An 18,629-nucleotide genomic window follows, 5' to 3' on the forward strand; every position below is an offset into this window, starting at 1 on the left:
CTGCCTGAATCCCACCACTGGCTCGGACGGTCCTTAAAGGGAGCAGGTCACTTTTTTTTTTTGCATTTCTCTCGGTGGTTTTTCCAAGCCTGCTTTCTCACTTTGTGACCCTCGACGCCGGGGTTGTGTCTCGGCTTGTTCGGCTTCCCGTCACAATCTCACACTTCCCTTCGAAGCCCAGCAGGTCTTCCTTCTGGAGCTGCTGCCGTTTCGGCGTTGTGCGTCCCAGCCACACAACTCCGTGCACGGAATCGGAATGTCATTTACACGGAGCCGTGGGGGCATTCGGCGTCTGCCCGGCAGGGGAACGAACGCAGCTGATTACAGATTAACAGAGTCGGATGGGACCTCGGAATGTCATCTAGTCTAACCCCCTGCTCACGCAGGAGGGATTCGAACCGCCGAACTGCCAATCTTTCTGGTCGACAAGCTCAGCGTGTCTTAGCCACTGAGCCACCTACACCGTTTCTGATAGATGGCAAAATCTCAGCAAAGAGATTGTGTGTGTGTGTGTGTGTGTGTGTGTAAGGAGAACGAACGTGCAAATTGTACAGGCAGTCCTCGGTCTTACGACCACCAATGTTTCACGTTGCTAAAAGAAGATAGCGGTGAAGCACGTTTTGCTCCCTTTTACAACCGTGTTTACGGCCACCGTTGTTAAGCGAAACGCTTCCATTGTTTGTGGACACGGTTGTTAAATGAATCCGGCTTCCCCCATCGACGTGGCTTGTCGGAAGGAGGATCGCGTGACTCCGGGGACACGGTGACCGTCATAAATACGAGTCAGCCGTGCCAAACGTTTGAATTTTGATTACGTGACTGGGGGGGGGGATGCTGCAAACGGTCGTAAGCGTGAAAAACGGTTGTAAGTCCCTTTTTGTCAGCGCCGCTGTAACTTCAAATGGTCACTAAATGAACTGTTGTAAGTCGAGGATATCTGTACAGGTAGTCCTCAACTTATGACCGCAATTGAGCCCAAAATTACTGTTGTTAAAATGAGGTATTTTGTTCTGCGAATTTGGCACTGTTTTCCGACGTTTCTTGCCAAAGTTGTTAAGCGAATCAACGCAGTTCTCAAATTGATAACACGGTCGTTAAATAAATCCGGCTTCCCCCGTTGACTTTGCTTGTCCGAAGGTCGCAAAAGGGAATCACGTGACCCATACACACACATCCCAGGATACTGCGACCGTCATAAATACGAATCCGTTGCCAAGCGTCCAAATTTTGATGACCTGACCACAGCTGCCGATGTCGTAACTGTGAAACATGGTCCTAAGTTACTTTATCCAGTCCTGTTGTCACTTTGAACGGTCACTAAATGAACCGTCGTAAGGCGAGGACCACCTGTATATTCTTCACAAGTGTAAAACCGGGGTGTGAAAATGTCTGAGGTACACAATGAAAATTATGCCCCCAATTTATTCCAATTTAACAAACCGAACACTCGTTTTCGTGTCACCCCCCTCAACACCCAAACCAATGACAGCTAGTCCTCGGCTTACAACAGGTTCATTTAGCGACCGCTGGAAGTTACAACGGCACTGAAAAAAAAGGGACTTCTGGCCGTTTTTCACACTTAACGACCGTTGCAGCAATCCCCATGCTCAAAATTGAGACGCTCGGGCAACTGGCTCACATTTATGACGGTGGGCAGCGTCCCGGAGTGTCCCGATTTGCGACCTTCTGACCATCAAAACCCCCAAAACAGTGATTCGCTTAGCAACGGCAGCTAGAATGATGGGTTGTTGTTTTTTTTCCCAAAAACTGCTTTGTCTCGCTTAGCGACGGAAATGTCGGCTTCCGTTGTGGTCGTAAGTCGAGGACTCCCTGTAACCACCGAAGGGCAGAGAGTCTGCAAGGGAAATGGATCAAGCAAGCTCAAGATAGGGGCCACAACTGCGAGGAAATAGCCCCCTCAACGTTTCCGCGGGGCTGCGCCGCCTAATGGTGTTAGTCGCACAATTTGCAAAGAGGCTACCTATTTGTTGGTCCAGAAACTAGCAATTAAAATCATTTTTAAAGTCTGGGTTAAGTCTGGGCTGAAGGGGGTGTGGAAGGGACCTGGGAGGTCATCTAGTCCAACCCCCTGCCCCCCCCAAGCAGGAAATCCTACATCTGCCTCTACCTAGGATCGACCTCACAACCTCCCGATTGCGAGGCAAGAGCTCCACCTCTAGGCCACAGGAACTGGGATGGGGGGTCTAGCATCCTTCGTAGAGCCCTTCCCCTAAATTAGGATGTCTCCAAACTTCACCACTTTTAAGATTTGTGGACTTCAATTCCCAGAATCCCCTAGCTGGTGTTTTTTTTTTTTTTTAATTTTCAGGGCCGTCGTAAGGTCGAGCAGTCACTAAACGAACGGTAGAACAAGGCCTTCTGTGTTCCATTCCCTGCTCCAGAGTTGGTTCTGAGCAAGGCGAAACAAACCAGCATTTGAGGTTAGTTTGCCGGAAGGTTTCGTCGTCATCGGAAAATTCTTTGTGCCTGCAATCCCAGGCTGTCTTTTTCCTCTGGTGGCCTCTAGGTGGTGCCCTTTCCCCTCTCGTTCGCCTCGCTGGCTTAGGTTAGATAGATGAACAGAGTCGGAAGGGATCCTGTAGGTCATCTAGACTGACCCGCAGCCCAAGCAAGAGATCGTACACCATTTCTGACAAATGCTACCAATCTCTTCTTGAAAGCTTCCAGGGATGAAGCTCCCACAACTTCCCGAAGGCAAACTTCTGTCCCACGGGTTGATTTCGGGGCTTCGGGTACTTCACTCTGCCAATCCCTGGTGAATTTGGGGAAGGGGGGCGTCGTCTCCGGGGGTCTGCCTTTAATGAGGAAGTCAACGCACACCCCTCCCGCGAAAATCCCATCAAGTAAAACCTTTTTTTTAAAAAAAAAAATAATCCCACCTTCGGCTCCTGCATCTTCTTGGAAAAATCCATGAGGACTAGAAACTTTAGCGTTTTGAAAGTGGATCTTCCTACGCTATGGGGGGTGGGGGAAATGCCCCTCCTCCACTTCCCCCCCCCCCCACCCCATCCTACAGGCAAGCTGGCTCTTGTTTTCTAGGTCATAAATTATGGTTTTTGCTGACTTATGTCAGCAATGGATTTTTTAATTTTTTTTTTTTTTTTTAGCTTTTCCAGAGATTTAACTCTTTGGGGATATTTCGAACCTTGATCCGTTTACCAGACGCGCTCCGGAGGGATGCATGAAAGGGCAGGCTGTGTTCTAGAAATTTTAAGACGGGGTGGACTACGACTCCCAGAATTCCCTGGCGCGAATGCATTCCTTTCGATGTGTATACCCAATTTTGGCCGGCTTACTCTCTTAAAATCCCTTCCTCTGCAGTCTCTCTGCCCCCCCCCCCTCGCAGCCCATTTTGGGCCTAGCAGACCTCACTGCAGCCTCCTGGGACCAAAAATGATCCCAGGAGGGTGCAGAGAGGCCTACTAGGCCAAAACGGGGTGCATACATGTGTTGGGGGGGGGCTGCATGCGCATTGCATTATGGGTGCAGGGACACGCGTGCGCTTTTGGCACGCAACGACAAAAAAACCCAGGCATGGCTAGCTGGGGAATTCTGGGAGATGAAGTCCACCTGTCTTAAAGGCACCAAAGGAGGAGAAACACAGTTTACTCCAAGGTTCAGCCTTGCGGGCATTATCAAGACGAGTCTCGAACCCTTGCAAAAAAACTCACAGTTTACTCCAAGATTCTGCCTTGCAGGCGTTATCAAGACGAGTCTCGAACCCTTGCAAAACAAACACAGTTTACTCCAAGGTTCAGCCTTGCCGGCATTATCAAGACGAGTCTCGAACCCTTGCAAAAAAACCCACAGTTTACTCCAAGGTTCAGCCTTGCAGGCGTTCTCAAGAAGAGTCTCAAACCGTTGCAAAAAAACCACAATTTACTCCAAGGTTCAGCCTTGGAGGTTCAAATTGAATGATTTTAAATTGGATTTTAATTTTGGGTTTCAAAATTTGGCCAAAACTATTTAATGATTTTAATTAATTTTAACTAGGATATTGTATATTTGTATATTTGTATTTTAATTCTGGCTGTACACCGCCCTGAGTCCTTTGGGAGAATGGCCGGTATATAAATAAAATTATTATTATTATTATTATTATTATTATTATTATTATTATTATTATTATTATTATTATTATTATTATTATTAAGATGAGTCTCGAACCCTTGCAGAAAAAACACAGTTTACTCCAAGGTTCAGCCTTGCAGGCATTATCAAGATGCATCTCGGAACCCTTGCAAAAAAACCCACAGTTTACTCCAAGGTTCAGCCTTGTAGGCATTTTGCAAAAATCTGATGTTAGGTGGGACGTTCTCCTCACATGTACACACCGAGGAGGAGAAACCCTCCGAATTCCCAAATGCCCTCATCAATTGTGTGTGGCCAAGCAAGAAATCCGGGTCTGCCCATCCAGTCCCAACATTTTCACCATGGGGTACCAGGCCTCGATTAATTGGCTCTAATTAATTTAATCTCCATGCAAAGTTGAATTAAATTAAGCGCTGTTAATTCCCCTCCCCTCTTTGGGAAACCCATAAGGGAATGCGAGATGCCGATTGGAGCTTGTCGTTATCCTATTATGGGGTCACGTGGGATTTGGGGTGCCGGAGAAACCCCAACACGCATCGAATTTCCCCAAAAATATTCCTTCTCTTTTGCAGTTCCGGAGCTGAAAAAACCCAGCCGGGATTAAGATTGGCAAAATTCAACATTGATCATCCATTGCAAGCTATAGCATGTCGCTAGTCCTCATTGCTTTGGACTCTTACACAGCTTTACTGGTTGGATGAAAGGTTCCTGATCGGCATGGTGAGATATTTCTTCATCAAACCCAGTGCATTCGTCAGAGTTTTAGCCCTTGATTTAACACTTGTTCATTTAGTGACTGTTCTAACTTACGACGATATCAGAAAAAATGACTTATGACCGTCACAGGATCCCAACAGTCACGTGATCAACCCAGCGTGATTGACGCGTCACGGGATCGCCGTTTGGGCCCGTCCCAACCGACTTCCGACGACGGGGGAAGCTGGATTTGCTTAATGACCGCACGATTCACTTAACGACGGCAGTGATTCACAGAACAACCCTGGCCAAAAGGTTGCAAAATGCGGCAAAACTCACCGTAGAAGCGTGCCGAGGAAGTAAAACACGCCGGTGCCCTTGAGCAGGGGGTTGGACTAGAAGACCTCCCGGGGTCCCTTCCCACTCAACGACCACAACTGAGCCCCAAAATTTCTCATGCTAAGTGAGGCGGTGGTTGGGAGTTCTGCTCCCTTTTACAACCTTCCTTGCCATCGTTGTTAAGTGAATCGCTGCAGTTGGTGATTAAGAATCAGGATCCCCCCGTGGATTTTGCTTGTCAGAAGGTCACAAAATGGGATCAAGTGATTCCCGGGACTAGGCAACCATCATAAACACGAGTCAGTTTGCAAACGGTCTGAATTTTGATCGTTGACCGCACCGATGCTGCAACGGTCATAAGTGTGAAAAAACGGTCCTATGTCCCTTTTCTTCAGTGCCGTTGTGCCTTTGAACGGTCACTAAACGAAACTGTCGTAAGTCGAGGACTACCTGTATTGAATTATCAGTCCATTCATCCCACGTTTAAACGGCTTATTCGTTTAGCTTGTCGTGGGTTATTTTTTTTCTCCCCACTTTGCTGGAATCAAGGTATATTACGTCGACGGCATTCCCACTGTCTATTAAGCAAGTTACCCGATCAAAAAATAAATGAGCTCTTGTCCTATCCATGCTGAATTCTGGGAAAACTTGGGGAATTCTGGGAACTGAACTGGGGGGCCAAAAAAAACCAACTAGATCAGGAACAATCGGTGCTGTCGTAACTTTGCACGGACTGTCGTAAATCAAGGACTAACTGGAATCCGTTTCTCCGTAATGTTCTTCTTCTGTTATGATTTTCCCAGGTTTTCAGCTTGCAAAAAAAAAAAAAAAAACACCTCCCTTCCTTGCCCCCAAATCCTGGCTTCGGAGAGGGGAGACCCCCCCCAAAAAAACTCCGTGGAAAAAGCCGGAATGTATACAGAACTGGGCGGAGAGCGAGTAAGCCGAGTCCAGAAGGGTTACAAGAAAATATTTAGATTTTGGGGACGCTTCTCAGAGATCCCGTTTCCAACAACGTAAACATGGAGAAATGCAGCTCTTTCCAGCTTTGAATAGAGACGGAGTTGAGAGAGGGGGGAAAAAAAAGGGGGGGGGTTGTTTAGAAATCCCGAATTTCCATCCCTCTGCGCGTGCTCAGAGGCTTCGGGATTTTGGCCTCGATTCGAACCCGCGGCCTTGGGGGAGCTTGATCTGGGCTTCGGGTTTTTCCGAGGTTGGCGTTGCAGCCAAAATATGGATGGATCGGCCTTGGTGGGTTTCACCGATTTGCACGACCAGGTTAGTCCTCGATTTACGGCCCGCAAATCGAGCTTCGGTTGCTAAGCGAGACTTTTGCGAAGGGAGTTTTGCGCCATTTTAAGACCTTTCTCGCCACAGTTGGTGAATCACCGCAGTCCTTAACTGAGTAACACGGTTGTTAAGTGAACTTTGCCCCGTTTTGCGACCTTTCCTGATGCAGTTGTTAAGTGAATCACTGCAGTCCTTAAGTGAGTAACAAGATTGTTAAGGGAGTTTTGCTCTGTTTTACGACCTTTCTCGTCACAGTTAAGTGAATGAGTGCAGTCCTTAAGGGAGCAACACGGTTGTTAAGCAAACTTTGTCCGATTTTACAACCTGTCTTGCCGCAATTGTCGTAAGTGTGAAAAACGGTCATAAGTCACTTTTTTCAGTGCCACTTTTACTTGGGTCACTCAACAACTTGTTGTGCTGCAGCTTATTTGCACACTTAAGGTTTCGGGGAGGGAATCAGATTTACTCTGGCAGAAATTTATCCCGCACTTTCACACTGAGGACTAGCCGCCTTGTATATTGTTTTAAAAGTTCCGAATTTTACGAGGCTGCTAGTTTTTTGCTGGCGTCCCTGTGGATTCTGAGCCATCTTCTCTCTCTCTCTTAATTTTTTTTTTTTTTTTTGCAAGAGATATATTTATATATTTTCGAAAGCGAGGAAACACAGATTGTGGTTGGTTACAATATGCTTATTTACTGAATTATTACGTTTTCGAGACGGGCGCGAGGCAGCAAAATAGGAATTAAGTGGGCTGCGTTTAAATAACACATTAAGGGGCCAAAAAAAGAAAGAAAGAAAAAAAGAGAAAGAAAAATACGATGCAAATTTACAGCCAGCCTAGCATCATGTGTGAATGCAGCCAAAGAAAGTTCAACTATCTCGGTTTCCCCGGTGCAGATCACAAAACCTGGGTTCCTTTTCTTTCTTTCTTTCTTTCTTTCTTTCTTTCTTTCTTTCTTTCTTTCTTTCTTTCTTTCTTTCTTTCTTTCTTTCTTTCTTTTTCTTTCTCTCCTCCCTTCCTTCTCATTCCCATCTTTCTTTTTTCTTTCTTTTTTCTCTTTCTTTCCTTCTTTCCTTTTCTTCTTCCCATCTTTCTTTCTTTCTCTCTCTCTTATTCTTCTTCCATTCTTCCTTCCTTTTCTTCTCCTTCCCATCTCCCTCCCTCTCTTTCTTTTTCTCCTTCCTTCCTTCCTCTTTCTTTCTTTCTCTCTCTCTTATTCTTCTTCCATTCTTCCTTCCTTCCTTTTCTTCTCCTTCCCATCTCCCTCCCTCTCTTTCTTTTTTCCTTCCTTCCTTCCACTTTCTTTCTTTCTTTCTTTCTTTCTCTCCTCCCTTCCTTCTCATTCCCATCTTTCTTTTTTCTTTCTTTTTTTCTCTTTCCTTCCTTCTTTCCTTTTCTTCTTCCCATCTATCTTTCTTTCTTTCTTTTTCCTTCCTTCCTTCCTTCCTTTCCTTCCTTTTTTCCTTTTTTTATTCTCGTCTTTCTCTCTCTCTCTCTTATTCTTCTTCCTTTCTTCCTTCCTTCCTTTTCTTCTCCTTCCCATCTCTCTCTCTCTTTCTTTTTCTCCTTCCTTCTTTTCTTTTCTTCTTCCCATCTTTCTCTTTCTTTCTCTTTCTCTCTTTCTTCTTTCTTTCCTTCTCTCTCTCCTATTCTCCTTCCTACCTTCCTTCCTTTCTTCTTATTCTCCTTCCCATCTCTCTTTCTCTCTCTCTTTCTTTCTTTCTTTCCTTCCTTCCTTCCTTCCTTCTCTCTCTCTTATTTTCCTTCCTTCCTTCCTTTTCTTTTCCTTCCCATCTCTCTCTCTTTCTTTCTCTCTCTCTCTCTCTTCTTTCTTTCTTTCCTTCCTTCTCTCTCTCCTATTCTCCTTCCTTCCTTCCTTCCTTCCTTCCTTCCTTCCTTCCTTCCTTCCTTCCTTCCTTCCTTCCTTCCTTCCTTCCTTTCTTCTGTCCTTCCTTCCTTCCTTCCTTCCTTTTCTTTTCCTTCCCATCTCTCTTTCTCTCTCTCTCTCTCTCTCTCTCTCTCTCTCTCTCTCTCTCTCTCTCTCTTTCGCAGTTTTTCGCCCAAAATTCCTTCTCCGATTCAGCCTGGTAAAACCCGCGAACACAAAATGCACCTTTGCGCTTGTTAAATATGCTAAGTGAGGCCCGGTGCAGATTTACAAGGTGCCCTGGAAGCTCTGAGGTTTCTGGAGGGCTGCAAAATGAAAGGTTTGCTGTAAGCCAAGATAATTATATAGCCAAAGAGCCGCTTTTGCTGAACAGATTCCGAGGCGCTGGCAAAAATACGGGTTTTTTAACCGCCATGAAAGGCCCGGGCCTTTGCAAATTAACCTCCCTGACTCGTAGGCCTGCGGTGATCAGGAATTGGCAGTTCCCAGCATCCCCTGCTGTTCACCCGCTAGGAATTCTGGGAGCTGTAGCGCTGGGCCCTGCTGGTTAGAGCTACAGGCTGTGGGTTTAGCTTGAGGGGGTTCCCAGAATCCCCTGTTGGCAGGGATGGTACAATGCTAGGAGGTCTGGGAGTTGTAGTTCTAGCACAGCTGGTTTTGAGGGACTCTGTTGGCAGGGATGTGGAATTCTGGGAGTTGTAGTTCTAGCAGAGCTGGTTTTGAGGGACTAGGTGTAGTTCTAGCTTGACAGTCACAGTTCCCAGAATCCCCAGCAACATGGATGTTCCACTGCTAGGGATTCTGGGAGCTGTAGTTCTGACTCTGCTGGTTAGAACTACCGGCTGTGGGTTTAGCTCGGCGGTTCCCAGAATCCCCTGTTGGCAGGGATGCTACAAGGCTAGGAGTTCTGGGAGTTGTAGTTCTAGCACAGCTGGTTTTGAGGGACTCTGTTGGCAGGGATGCTACAATGCTAGGAGTTCTGGGAGTTGTAGTTCTAGCACAGCTGGTTGAGGGACTCTTGGCAGGGATGCTACAATGCTAGGAGTTCTGGGAGTTGTAGTTCTAGCACAGCTGGTTGAGGGACTCTGTTGGCAGGGATGCTACAATGCTAGGAGTTCTGGGAGTTGTAGTTCTAGCACAGCTGGTTGAGGGACTCTTGGCAGGGATGCTACAATGCTAGGAGTTCTGGGAGTTGTAGTTCTAGCACAGCTGGTTGAGGGACTCTTGGCAGGGATGCTACAATGCTAGGAGTTCTGGGAGTTGTAGTTCTAGCACAGCTGGTTGAGGGACTCTTGGCAGGGATGCTACAATGCTAGGAGTTCTGGGAGTTGTAGTTCTAGCACAGCTGATTGTGGGACTCTGTTGGCAGGGATGCTACAATGCTAGGAGTTCTGGGAGTTGTAGTTCTAGCACAGCTGGTTGAGGGACTCTGTTGGCAGGGATGCTACAATGCTAGGAGTTCTGGGAGTTGTAGTTCTAGCACAGCTGGTTGAGGGACTCTGTTGGCAGGGATGCTACAATGCTAGGAGTTCTGGGAGTTGTAGTTCTAGCACAGCTGGTTGAGGGACTCTGTTGGCAGGGATGCTACAATGCTAGGAGTTCTGGGAGTTGTAGTTCTAGCACAGCTGGTTGAGGGACTCTTGGCAGGGATGCTACAATGCTAGGAGTTCTGGGAGTTGTAGTTCTAGCACAGCTGGTTGAGGGACTCTTGGCAGGGATGCTACAATGCTAGGAGTTCTGGGAGTTGTAGTTCTAGCACAGCTGATTGTGGGACTCTGTTGGCAGGGATGCTACAATGCTAGGAGTTCTGGGAGTTGTAGTTCTAGCACAGCTGGTTGAGGGACTCTGTTGGCAGGGATGCTACAATGCTAGGAGTTCTGGGAGTTGTAGTTCTAGCACAGCTGGTTGAGGGACTCTGTTGGCAGGGATGCTACAATGCTAGGAGTTCTGGGAGTTGTAGTTCTAGCACAGCTGATTGTGGGACTCTGTTGGCAGGGTTGCTACAATGCTAGGAGTTCTGGGAGTTGTAGTTCTAGCACAGCTGGTTGGTGCTAGCTTGACAGTTCCCAGAATCCCCAGCAGCATGGATGTTCCCCTGTTAGGGATTCTGGGAGCTGTAGTTCTTACCCTGCTGGTTAGAGCTACCGGCTGTGGGTTTAGCTCGGCAGTTCCCAGAATCCCCAGCCGGCCTGAATATTCTGCTGGCTAAGAATTCTGGGAGTTGTAGTTCTAGCCTAGCTAAATGAGAGAGAATTCCAGCTGGGCAGTTCCCAGAATCTCCTTGCAAGCACGGCTGTTCCACTGCTAGGAATTCTGGGAGTTGTAGTTCTTAGCATGTCTGACTTAGGAAAACTGAGGTTTTGACAAAAGAGTTTCCTTAAAACTCCACGATTCCCATTGTTTCCCCTTTAGGTGTGGGGAGACCTGGGGGGGGGCACAGCCTCCCCCCCCCGCCGTCTTTGGGGCCACCTCTAACCCCAGTCGCCCCAAGGGCATCCTAGTCCTCCTTTTTTCAGCCACGCCCAACATCAGGCCACGAGATCTTCATTTAGCGCCCCGAAAAGCATATATATATATATATATATGTATATATGTGTATAGTTAATATTTCGGGTTTCTTCCCGTGTAATTGTGGATATATCCCTAAAAGGGATATATATGTGTATGTATCTGGAAATTCAACAGGTGCAGCTTCTGCCTGGGAGACCCCCGAAAAAAAGTTGAAGGAACATCTCCGCAAAAGTGAATTATTTTTGCCCCCCCCCCTTTCCCAAATCTTCCAAACCACATCTGGCGAGCTTGGGAACATCCAGACACAATGCCTTAATTTGTGCAAGGAGGGGTGGGGGAGAGAGAGAGAGGGAGGGAGGGAGGGGGCACAGGCACCCCCCTTCCTCCTGCGTGTCCCCCACCCCACCCCGTTTCCCTCCTCCTCCTCCTCCTCCTGCCCCCCCCCTCCCACCTGTCCTTCCCCTCCACCCTTTTTTTCCCCCCTCTCTCTTTCTCCTTTTTTCCCTGACAAATTCCGGCTATATTTAAAATATGCTGACGCCTTTAAAAGGCAGCCCTGCCATTAATCTCCCACCCTTTCCATTCACCTGGAGGGGAAAGACAAAAAGAAAGAAAGAAAGAAAGAAAGAAAGAAAGAAAGAAAGAAAGAAAGAAAGAAAGAAAGAAAGAAAGAAAGAAAGAAAGAAAGAAAGGGATTTGGGGTGGGGTGGGGGGGAAGAAAGAGAGAGAGAAAGAAAGAGAGAGAAAGAGAGAGAGAGAGAAGGCACCAAACAACCCCTCCCCATTATTATTATTATTGTTATTGTTATTATTATTTGTCTCTATGCTTTTAAATGTCCTTTTTGCTTTGAAAAATTGCAATTGTCTTGCAAAGGCAACGCCTCTCCTTCCATCTCCCGGATTTGTACATTCTTGCAAAGGGAGCTGCTGTCTCGTTTTTTTGTGTTTTATTTTTTTTCTCCTCCTTCGGGGGCTGTTCCCTTCCTTCCTTCTTTCCTTCCATTTGGGCTGAAGTTCTTTCTCTCTCTTTTTTTTCTTTTTTTTTCTCTCTCTCTCTCTTTCCTCCCTTTTTTCCCCCCTCCTTCCCCTCCTCCTCCTCCTCTCCTCCAAAAAGAGAGTGAGAGAGAGAGAAAAAGCATCCGCGTTCCGTATCTTCTTTCATCTTCAGACTCCGGTCCTCTGTGTTGGGGGAAAACTGTCTCCTTCATTCCGCTTTTTCGCGCTCGCCAATTCTTCACTCCTCCCTTTCTCTCTGCCTCTTTCCTCCCCCCCAAAAAAGAGAGAGAGAGAGAGAGAGAAAGAGAAAGAAAGAACAAGAAGGGAGAGAGGAGCGAGGAGAAAAAAAAAATCCTCCCTGATTTTCTGATTCTCATATTTTATTTTATTTTATTTTCTCTCTCTCTCTCTGTCTCTGTCTCTCTCTGTGTCTGTCTGTCTCTCTCTCTTTCTCTCTGCATCATCCATCGTTGGAGTTTTCTTCGTTGCTGGGGAAGGAAGGAAGGGGAAAAAAAACCAGGAGGAGGAGGAGGTCGCCGAGCCCCCAAATCAGCGCTGCGGAGGGATGGAAAAATAGAGGAGGGGGGGGGCCTTGCAAATGAATTCCTCCTCCTTCTCTCCCCCCCTTTTTCTTCTGTCTTACACACTTTTCCACACCTCCCTGAGGATCTGGAAGCAGAGAGGCTGAAGGAGCTGACTGGATGAAATTTCTGCTTTTCTGGATTTGATTCTTGGTTCACCTTTCTTTCTTTCTTTCTTTCTTTTTCTTTCTCTTTCTTCCCTTCCTTCCTTTCTCCCTTCCTTCCTTTTACCATCCTTTCTTTCCTTCCTCTCTTACCATCCTTTCCCCTTCCTTCCTTCCTTCCTTCCTTCCTTCCTTCCTTCCTTCCTTCCTTCCTTTCTTTCTTTCTTTCTTTCTTTCTTTCTTTCTTTCTTTCTTTCTTTTTTTTTTCTTTCCAGCAGGAAGAGAGAGGGGGAAAAAATGCCCTTCCTTTGGGCAAGTCTTTGGAAGTGGTGGAAACTTTTCGCATCAGCCCAGACCCTGGTGCAAAAGAGAGGATTTAGAAAACTTTGTTGCGAGATCTAGTAGATTCTTTCCTTAAAGAAAAAAGAAAGAAAGAAAGCAACCCCAAAACTCTTCTCTCTCTCTCTCTCCCTCTCTCTCTTTCTTTCTTTCTCTCTCTCTTTTTTTCTGCCTCTCTTTCTCCCTCGAATAGATATATTTGGTATGCGCCCTTCTCTCTGTGTGTGTGTCTCTCTGCTTATTTTTCCCACCCTGCCTCGTCAAGGAGGGGATTCGGAATTGCCTCTTGAAAACCGTCGGGGGTGAGATTGTCCAAAAAAGAAAAACAAAGGCAAAAAGAAGAAAGAAAGGGAAGAAAAAAAAAAAAGAAAGAAAGAAAGGGAAGGAGAAACTGGAGGGGAGTTGGTGCCGGCCTCCCCCTGGCCGCCCCTGACTCTCATTTTTTTTGCAGTGATGGCCTTTGAAAACTCTGGAGTTGGATTTTATATGGCTTTGAATCTCTGTTTTTGGGAACTCTTGTTTGTAGACGGACTCAGCCTGGAACCTATTTATTGGAACACTTCGAACAAAAAGTAAGCCTTTTCATTTTTCTCGGGCCTGGGAAAATCCAGGTATTGTCTGGGGAAGCAGCTTCAGGTGCTGGGAAGATTTGCACCTTTGGGTTGGGTTGGGGAAAAAAAATCATCATCATCATAATTTTTAAAATGGCTTTTTTTTTTTTTTTTTTGGTAACAAAATCTGGCGAGGTTGAGTGGCTTTTTTGCTTTGTGTTTCAATGGTATTTGGAAGCAGATGCTTTGAGCAAAGAGGAAAGCGGGAGGCCAGGAAAATATCAGCATTTGGAGATGCCCAGGGGTTTCTGTGGTGGTGGTGGGGAAAGTAGACACCCTGATTTGATTTGGGGCAAAGTTGAAGAGGATGAAGAAAGGAGAAGTTTCTGGCCACGCGTGAAATCCTGAACTTCACTTATTTTCCCTTCCCCAAACTTTTGCCAATCTCCATTTTTTTTCACCCCCCTTCTACTTTGGGAGCAAAAAAAAAACCGGGGTGAAAAAAAATATATTGGCATCGCCTTGGCTAAGACCTGCGGGGAAGGGGGTGTCTACAGACACAAGACAGACAGAGAAACAATTTTTTCCCTCTGTCTTCCCTCCTCTCCCCCACCCCCCAAAAAAGAAATGTGATTTCCACCACATACCACCCCCTTCTGCTGCTCAGTTTGGGCATCAGATTCAGCTTGCTTGGTCAAGTTTCCTAGATTATGCCCGCGAAAGATTACTTCTTGGACCGTATCTCAAAGTTGGCTGGCGAGAGAACTCGTCATCCTAAACTGGTTTTCTTGCAAGTTTAGTCTGGAATGTCAGCACTTCTTGTTTGGGGTTTCCTTTGTCTTGTTTCCCCCCCCCCAGTTTTGGCAATCGCAGAAGACAAAAAAAAAAAAAATGGAAATTAAAATAAAACCGAGGTCTGTGAACCTTGCAATGAAGCTGTTGGATTAATTAACTTTACTGGATGTATAGTCTACTTTTAACCGCAATGTATATGGGTGGGCATTTATGGCTATTCAAAGAGAGAGGGGAGGGGGGGAGAGGGAGATAAAGAGAGAGAGACACACACACAAACACAAATACACACACAGAGGGCATCTCAAGGTAGGGGACTGTGTGTCTGTGTGTCTCTCTTTCTCTCTGTGTCCCTGGCTGTGCATCTTGCTGGTGCTTCCCACTTTTGCGATGGGGTGGGTCTGTCTGGATTGTAATTTTTGCATTTACCTACGGGGCGTGTGGCCGCTGCGATGGGGGGGGGAGCGGTTTTACGTGTATGTGTAACTGTGTGTGTGTTTCTCCACCTCTCCTTGCATTCTTGCACGAATTAAAAATTGTGAAATCCGACACAATCTGGTTTGCTCGCTCGCTCTCGTTCTCTCCTTCCCTCCCTTCAAAGCAGGACTTGATCTCTGCAAAAGCCTTTGAAAAGTGGCTTGGAACTGGATTAAGTGTAACTTCTTGCCTTGAAAAGGAGTGTGTGTGTGTGATTGTGTGTCTTTGTGCAGGGGAGGGGGAGGGAAGAAGCCCATGCCTTGTTCAAAGATGGGGAGTTGTGGGGGAACCAAAACAGAACTTATTTTTCTTCTCCTTCCTGATTTTTCAGGCCAGTTTTCACGCCTGCCAGTCACTTTCCAACTCTGGATAATCCTGGACACTTTTGTCTTTCCCCCCAGCTCTCTCTCCCACACACACACACTTACACGCTCCCCCGGGAGTCCAGCCTGACTCCTCATCTGTTAACAATTGTGGCTCCAATCCCCCCCAACAACTTCTGAAACTCAAGTCTTCCCTTGCACACTTTTGAGAGAGGCAGGAGGGGAGAGGCCCAGAACTGAGTTAATTTGGGGTGATGTCATTTTTTTTTTCTCGGGGAAGGGTCCCCCGTGGAGGGATGCGGGGGGGGGAAGCGAGAGAGAAGAATTGGGGGTCGAGGGGAAGAGGCGAGCTTTGAGAGGGGCTGCCAGAAAAACCACTCTCTTGCACATTAGAGGGGAGAAGGAGAGAGAGAGAGAGAAAAACACTGTGATTCGTAAGTGCTACAATTTGCAGGCTGTCGCTATGCAAGGCAACGCTTCCTAGCAACAGGAATATATATATTAGAACTAATGAGCCCTATTTGCCTAAATCATGCTGTGTATTTTCCTCCCGCCTGACTTCTGATGTTTTGATTCTATTTCCCTCCTTTTAACCCTCTCCTCCAAAGGGGAAAATGTCCCCTGTTCCAGGTTTTGGGGTGTGGGGGAGGGAGGAGACCCTGCCCCGTCTTGAAAACCAGAGTAGAACAATGGGTTGAGGGCCCAGGGAGAGCCTGACGGAAGCCGAAGGGGGAAACTGGACAGAAAAGACCTGAAAGAGGGTCTCTTCTAGGATTGGGGATCCCTTTGGAGGTATCCCCACTTGATAATGGGATGCACAAGGCTGTCCCTCTTGCATTGGGTATTGTCCCCGCGTTGGTCTTCCTCGGTGGGATCCGTAAAATGTCAACCCTTCGGTTCCGTTGGAAGAGAGAGGTGTGCTTGTTCTTCTCCTTTCCCTTGAAGGGGACTCTAGAGGAAGGGAAGGAGAAGTTGTTTCAGAAGTTGAACAAATTGGGGTGCCCAAGTGGAAGAGCTGTACACCTTCTCTGGAGGTCCAACTCAACCGTCCTTGGTTGCTACAACAGGTGGAAGGAGAATCCAGACTCTGTTCTGCCCACGTTGCCTCGGAAAAGTTGAACCTCGGGGATGGAGTACCTGGTTGATTCATCTTCTCCTCCTCCTCCTCCTCTTTCCAAGATGCCACGTTGGGGAAGACACATTCTGAAGACCTGCGAGTTGAGTTGGGCTCTCCGACAATGTGGCAATAGTTAGGTGGCACCTGTTATGTGTTTTGGGGTGTGTGCTGGACCCCCTGGAAGAGGGACCTTGTAGATTTCATCTCCTTCCTTCTCTCTTCAAGTTGCCATGCTGGGGAAGACACATTCTGAAGATCTTACAGTTGGGTTGTGCTGTCCGACAATGTGGCAATAGAGAGGTGGCAGCTGTTATGTGTTTTGGTGTGTGTGATGGACCCCCTGGAAGAGGGACCTTGTAGATTTTGTCTCCTTCCTTCTCTCTCCAAGATGCCACGCTGGGGAAAGCACGTTCTGGAGATCTTCCAGTTGGGTTGTGCTCTCTGACGATGTGGCAATAGTTAGGTGGCACCTGTTATGTGTTTTGGGGTGTGTGCTGGACCTGCTGGAAGATGGACCTTGTAGATTTCTTCTCCTTTCTGATCTCTCCAAGATGCCATGCTGGGGAAGGCACGTTCTGAAGAGCTTCCAGTTGGGTTGTGCTCTCTGACAATATGGCAATAGTTAGATGGCAGCTGTTATGTGGGGTGGACCTGTTGGAAGATGGACCTGTTTGGGGGGGGGTCCTGTACTTGCTGGAGAAGTAGGACTTCAGTAGATCTATCAACATGTGCTTGGGGTGAATCCTTGAAAGCTCTCTAGAAGTTGGAAGTAAGATTTTTCCCAAACAATGATAGACTCCCCGTACGAACCTCCTGTCTTGCCCACCTAGGTTTTAATTATTCCGTTGCAAGTTCTCTCATTATTTTCTTTTGACAAGGCCGTGAATCCAGCCCGTTCTAATATGGAGATTTATTTAAATGCGATAAGTTAATGAGTCAATTAATTGGCTGACCTCCCTATCGGAAAGGGAAAACGTCTTTCCGCGCAGAAGGTGACACCAATACACGTGCCCAAGATGGTGGAAAGGGGCGGGGGGGGAAGAGAAGGAATCAGTTGTGGTGATGTGGCGAAAAGCCCGTGTGTGTATGTGCGTGTGTAAGGATGAGTGAGCTCAGTGTGATGTTGTTTCCCCTCGCATGAGTTGATGGCTTAGATATTCAGGGTGGTTGGGGCTTGTTTTTCAGCACAAAAATGGGATAGTTGCCTTCATAATAAGTGGCATAAAACATCAGATTTGCCAAGGTAGATCTGGGATTTGAACAGGAATTGGAGACCGGCCCAATGCTTGAGCGGTATTCAAAAAAATGGGTGCCACAAATATTTTGCGTTAAAAAATGGTCTGCCACAAAATTTCACGTTCAAAAAGTCTGCCGCAAATATTTCGTGTTAAAAAAAAATCTGCCACAAATCTTTTGTGTTCAAAAAAATCTGCCACAAATATTTCGTGTTCAAAAAAATCTGCCACAAATATTTCATGTTCAAAAAAATCTGCCACAAATATTTCATGTTCAAAAAAATCTGCCACAAATATTTCATGTTAAAAAAAATCTGCCACAAATATTTCGTGTTAAAAAACTCTTACTACAAATATTTTGTATTTAAAAAAAGTCCACCACCAGTATTTCAGGTTTAAAGAAAAGCCTTCCACAAATATTTTTTGTTAAAAAGCCTTCCACTAGTATTTCATATTAAAAGAACTCTGCCACGAATATTTCACGTTAAAAAATTCTACCACAAATACTTCGTATTTAAAAAAAAAAAACCCACCACAATTTTCAGGTTAAAAAAAGCCTTCCACAAATATTTCATCTTAAAAGAACTCCGCCACAAATATTTCACGTTAAAACAAAATTCTACCACAAATATTTCACGTTAAAAAATTCTACCACAAATATTTCGTATTAAAAAAAAACACCAACCCACCACCATTTTCAGATTTAAAAAAGTCCGCCGCAAATATTTCGTGTTCGAAAAAGTCCGCCGCAAAGATTTTACGTTGAAAAAAGTGCGTCACGAATAATTTTGTGTTAAAATAAATCCACCACAAATATTTAGGGTTAAAAAAAAAAATCTGCCACAGTTTTTTTGTGACCAGAAACCTACACCCGAGCATCCTACACATCTTTTACACGTGGCGGCTTGTGAAAATACTGTCCTTTTGGAGGCTGGCGCATCCCCGTCTCTCTGGCCACGAACGCGCACGCTTTCCAAAAAAAGACTCCGAATATTCACTATCCCTCAGCCACATCTGGAAGAGCGGGGGTGTTACAGAAACAAGTGAAGATGGCAGCTCTGATTGTGCAAGGGAAGCCCCCCTCCCGTGTTTCATGTGACACGCCTGCGCCACACGCATGAAAAAGTAGGGCAGAGATTTGGCCGCACAAACACGGGTGCCATCTTGAATTTTTTAAAAAAAATCCACAGATGCTCTCCTGACCGGGAATCCGTCTTCTTTCTCGACTTTTCAATATTTCGATCTGGATCAATTCACGCTAATATAACAGTTGAA

At 46.3% G+C, this 18,629-nt stretch overlaps 1 protein-coding gene across 1 annotated transcript in view; it reads left to right on the forward strand.

Moving 5' to 3' along the window:
• The first annotated feature begins 13,123 nt into the window (after nucleotides 1–13,123).
• Nucleotides 13,124–18,629, forward strand: part of EFNB3 (ephrin B3) — a 65,250-nt gene continuing 59,744 nt past the window's right edge. The window contains exon 1 of the mRNA XM_070954316.1: nucleotides 13,124–13,431. Within this exon, the coding sequence (XP_070810417.1) occupies nucleotides 13,313–13,431 (119 nt within the window). The 5' untranslated portion in view covers nucleotides 13,124–13,312. The remainder of the gene's footprint in view (nucleotides 13,432–18,629) is intronic.

Source organism: Pituophis catenifer, unplaced genomic scaffold (assembly GCF_029215685.1).
Source record: "Pituophis catenifer annectens isolate HBS135680 unplaced genomic scaffold, rPitCat1.0.hap2 SCAF_15, whole genome shotgun sequence".
Classification (NCBI taxonomy): domain Eukaryota; kingdom Metazoa; phylum Chordata; class Lepidosauria; order Squamata; family Colubridae; genus Pituophis; species Pituophis catenifer.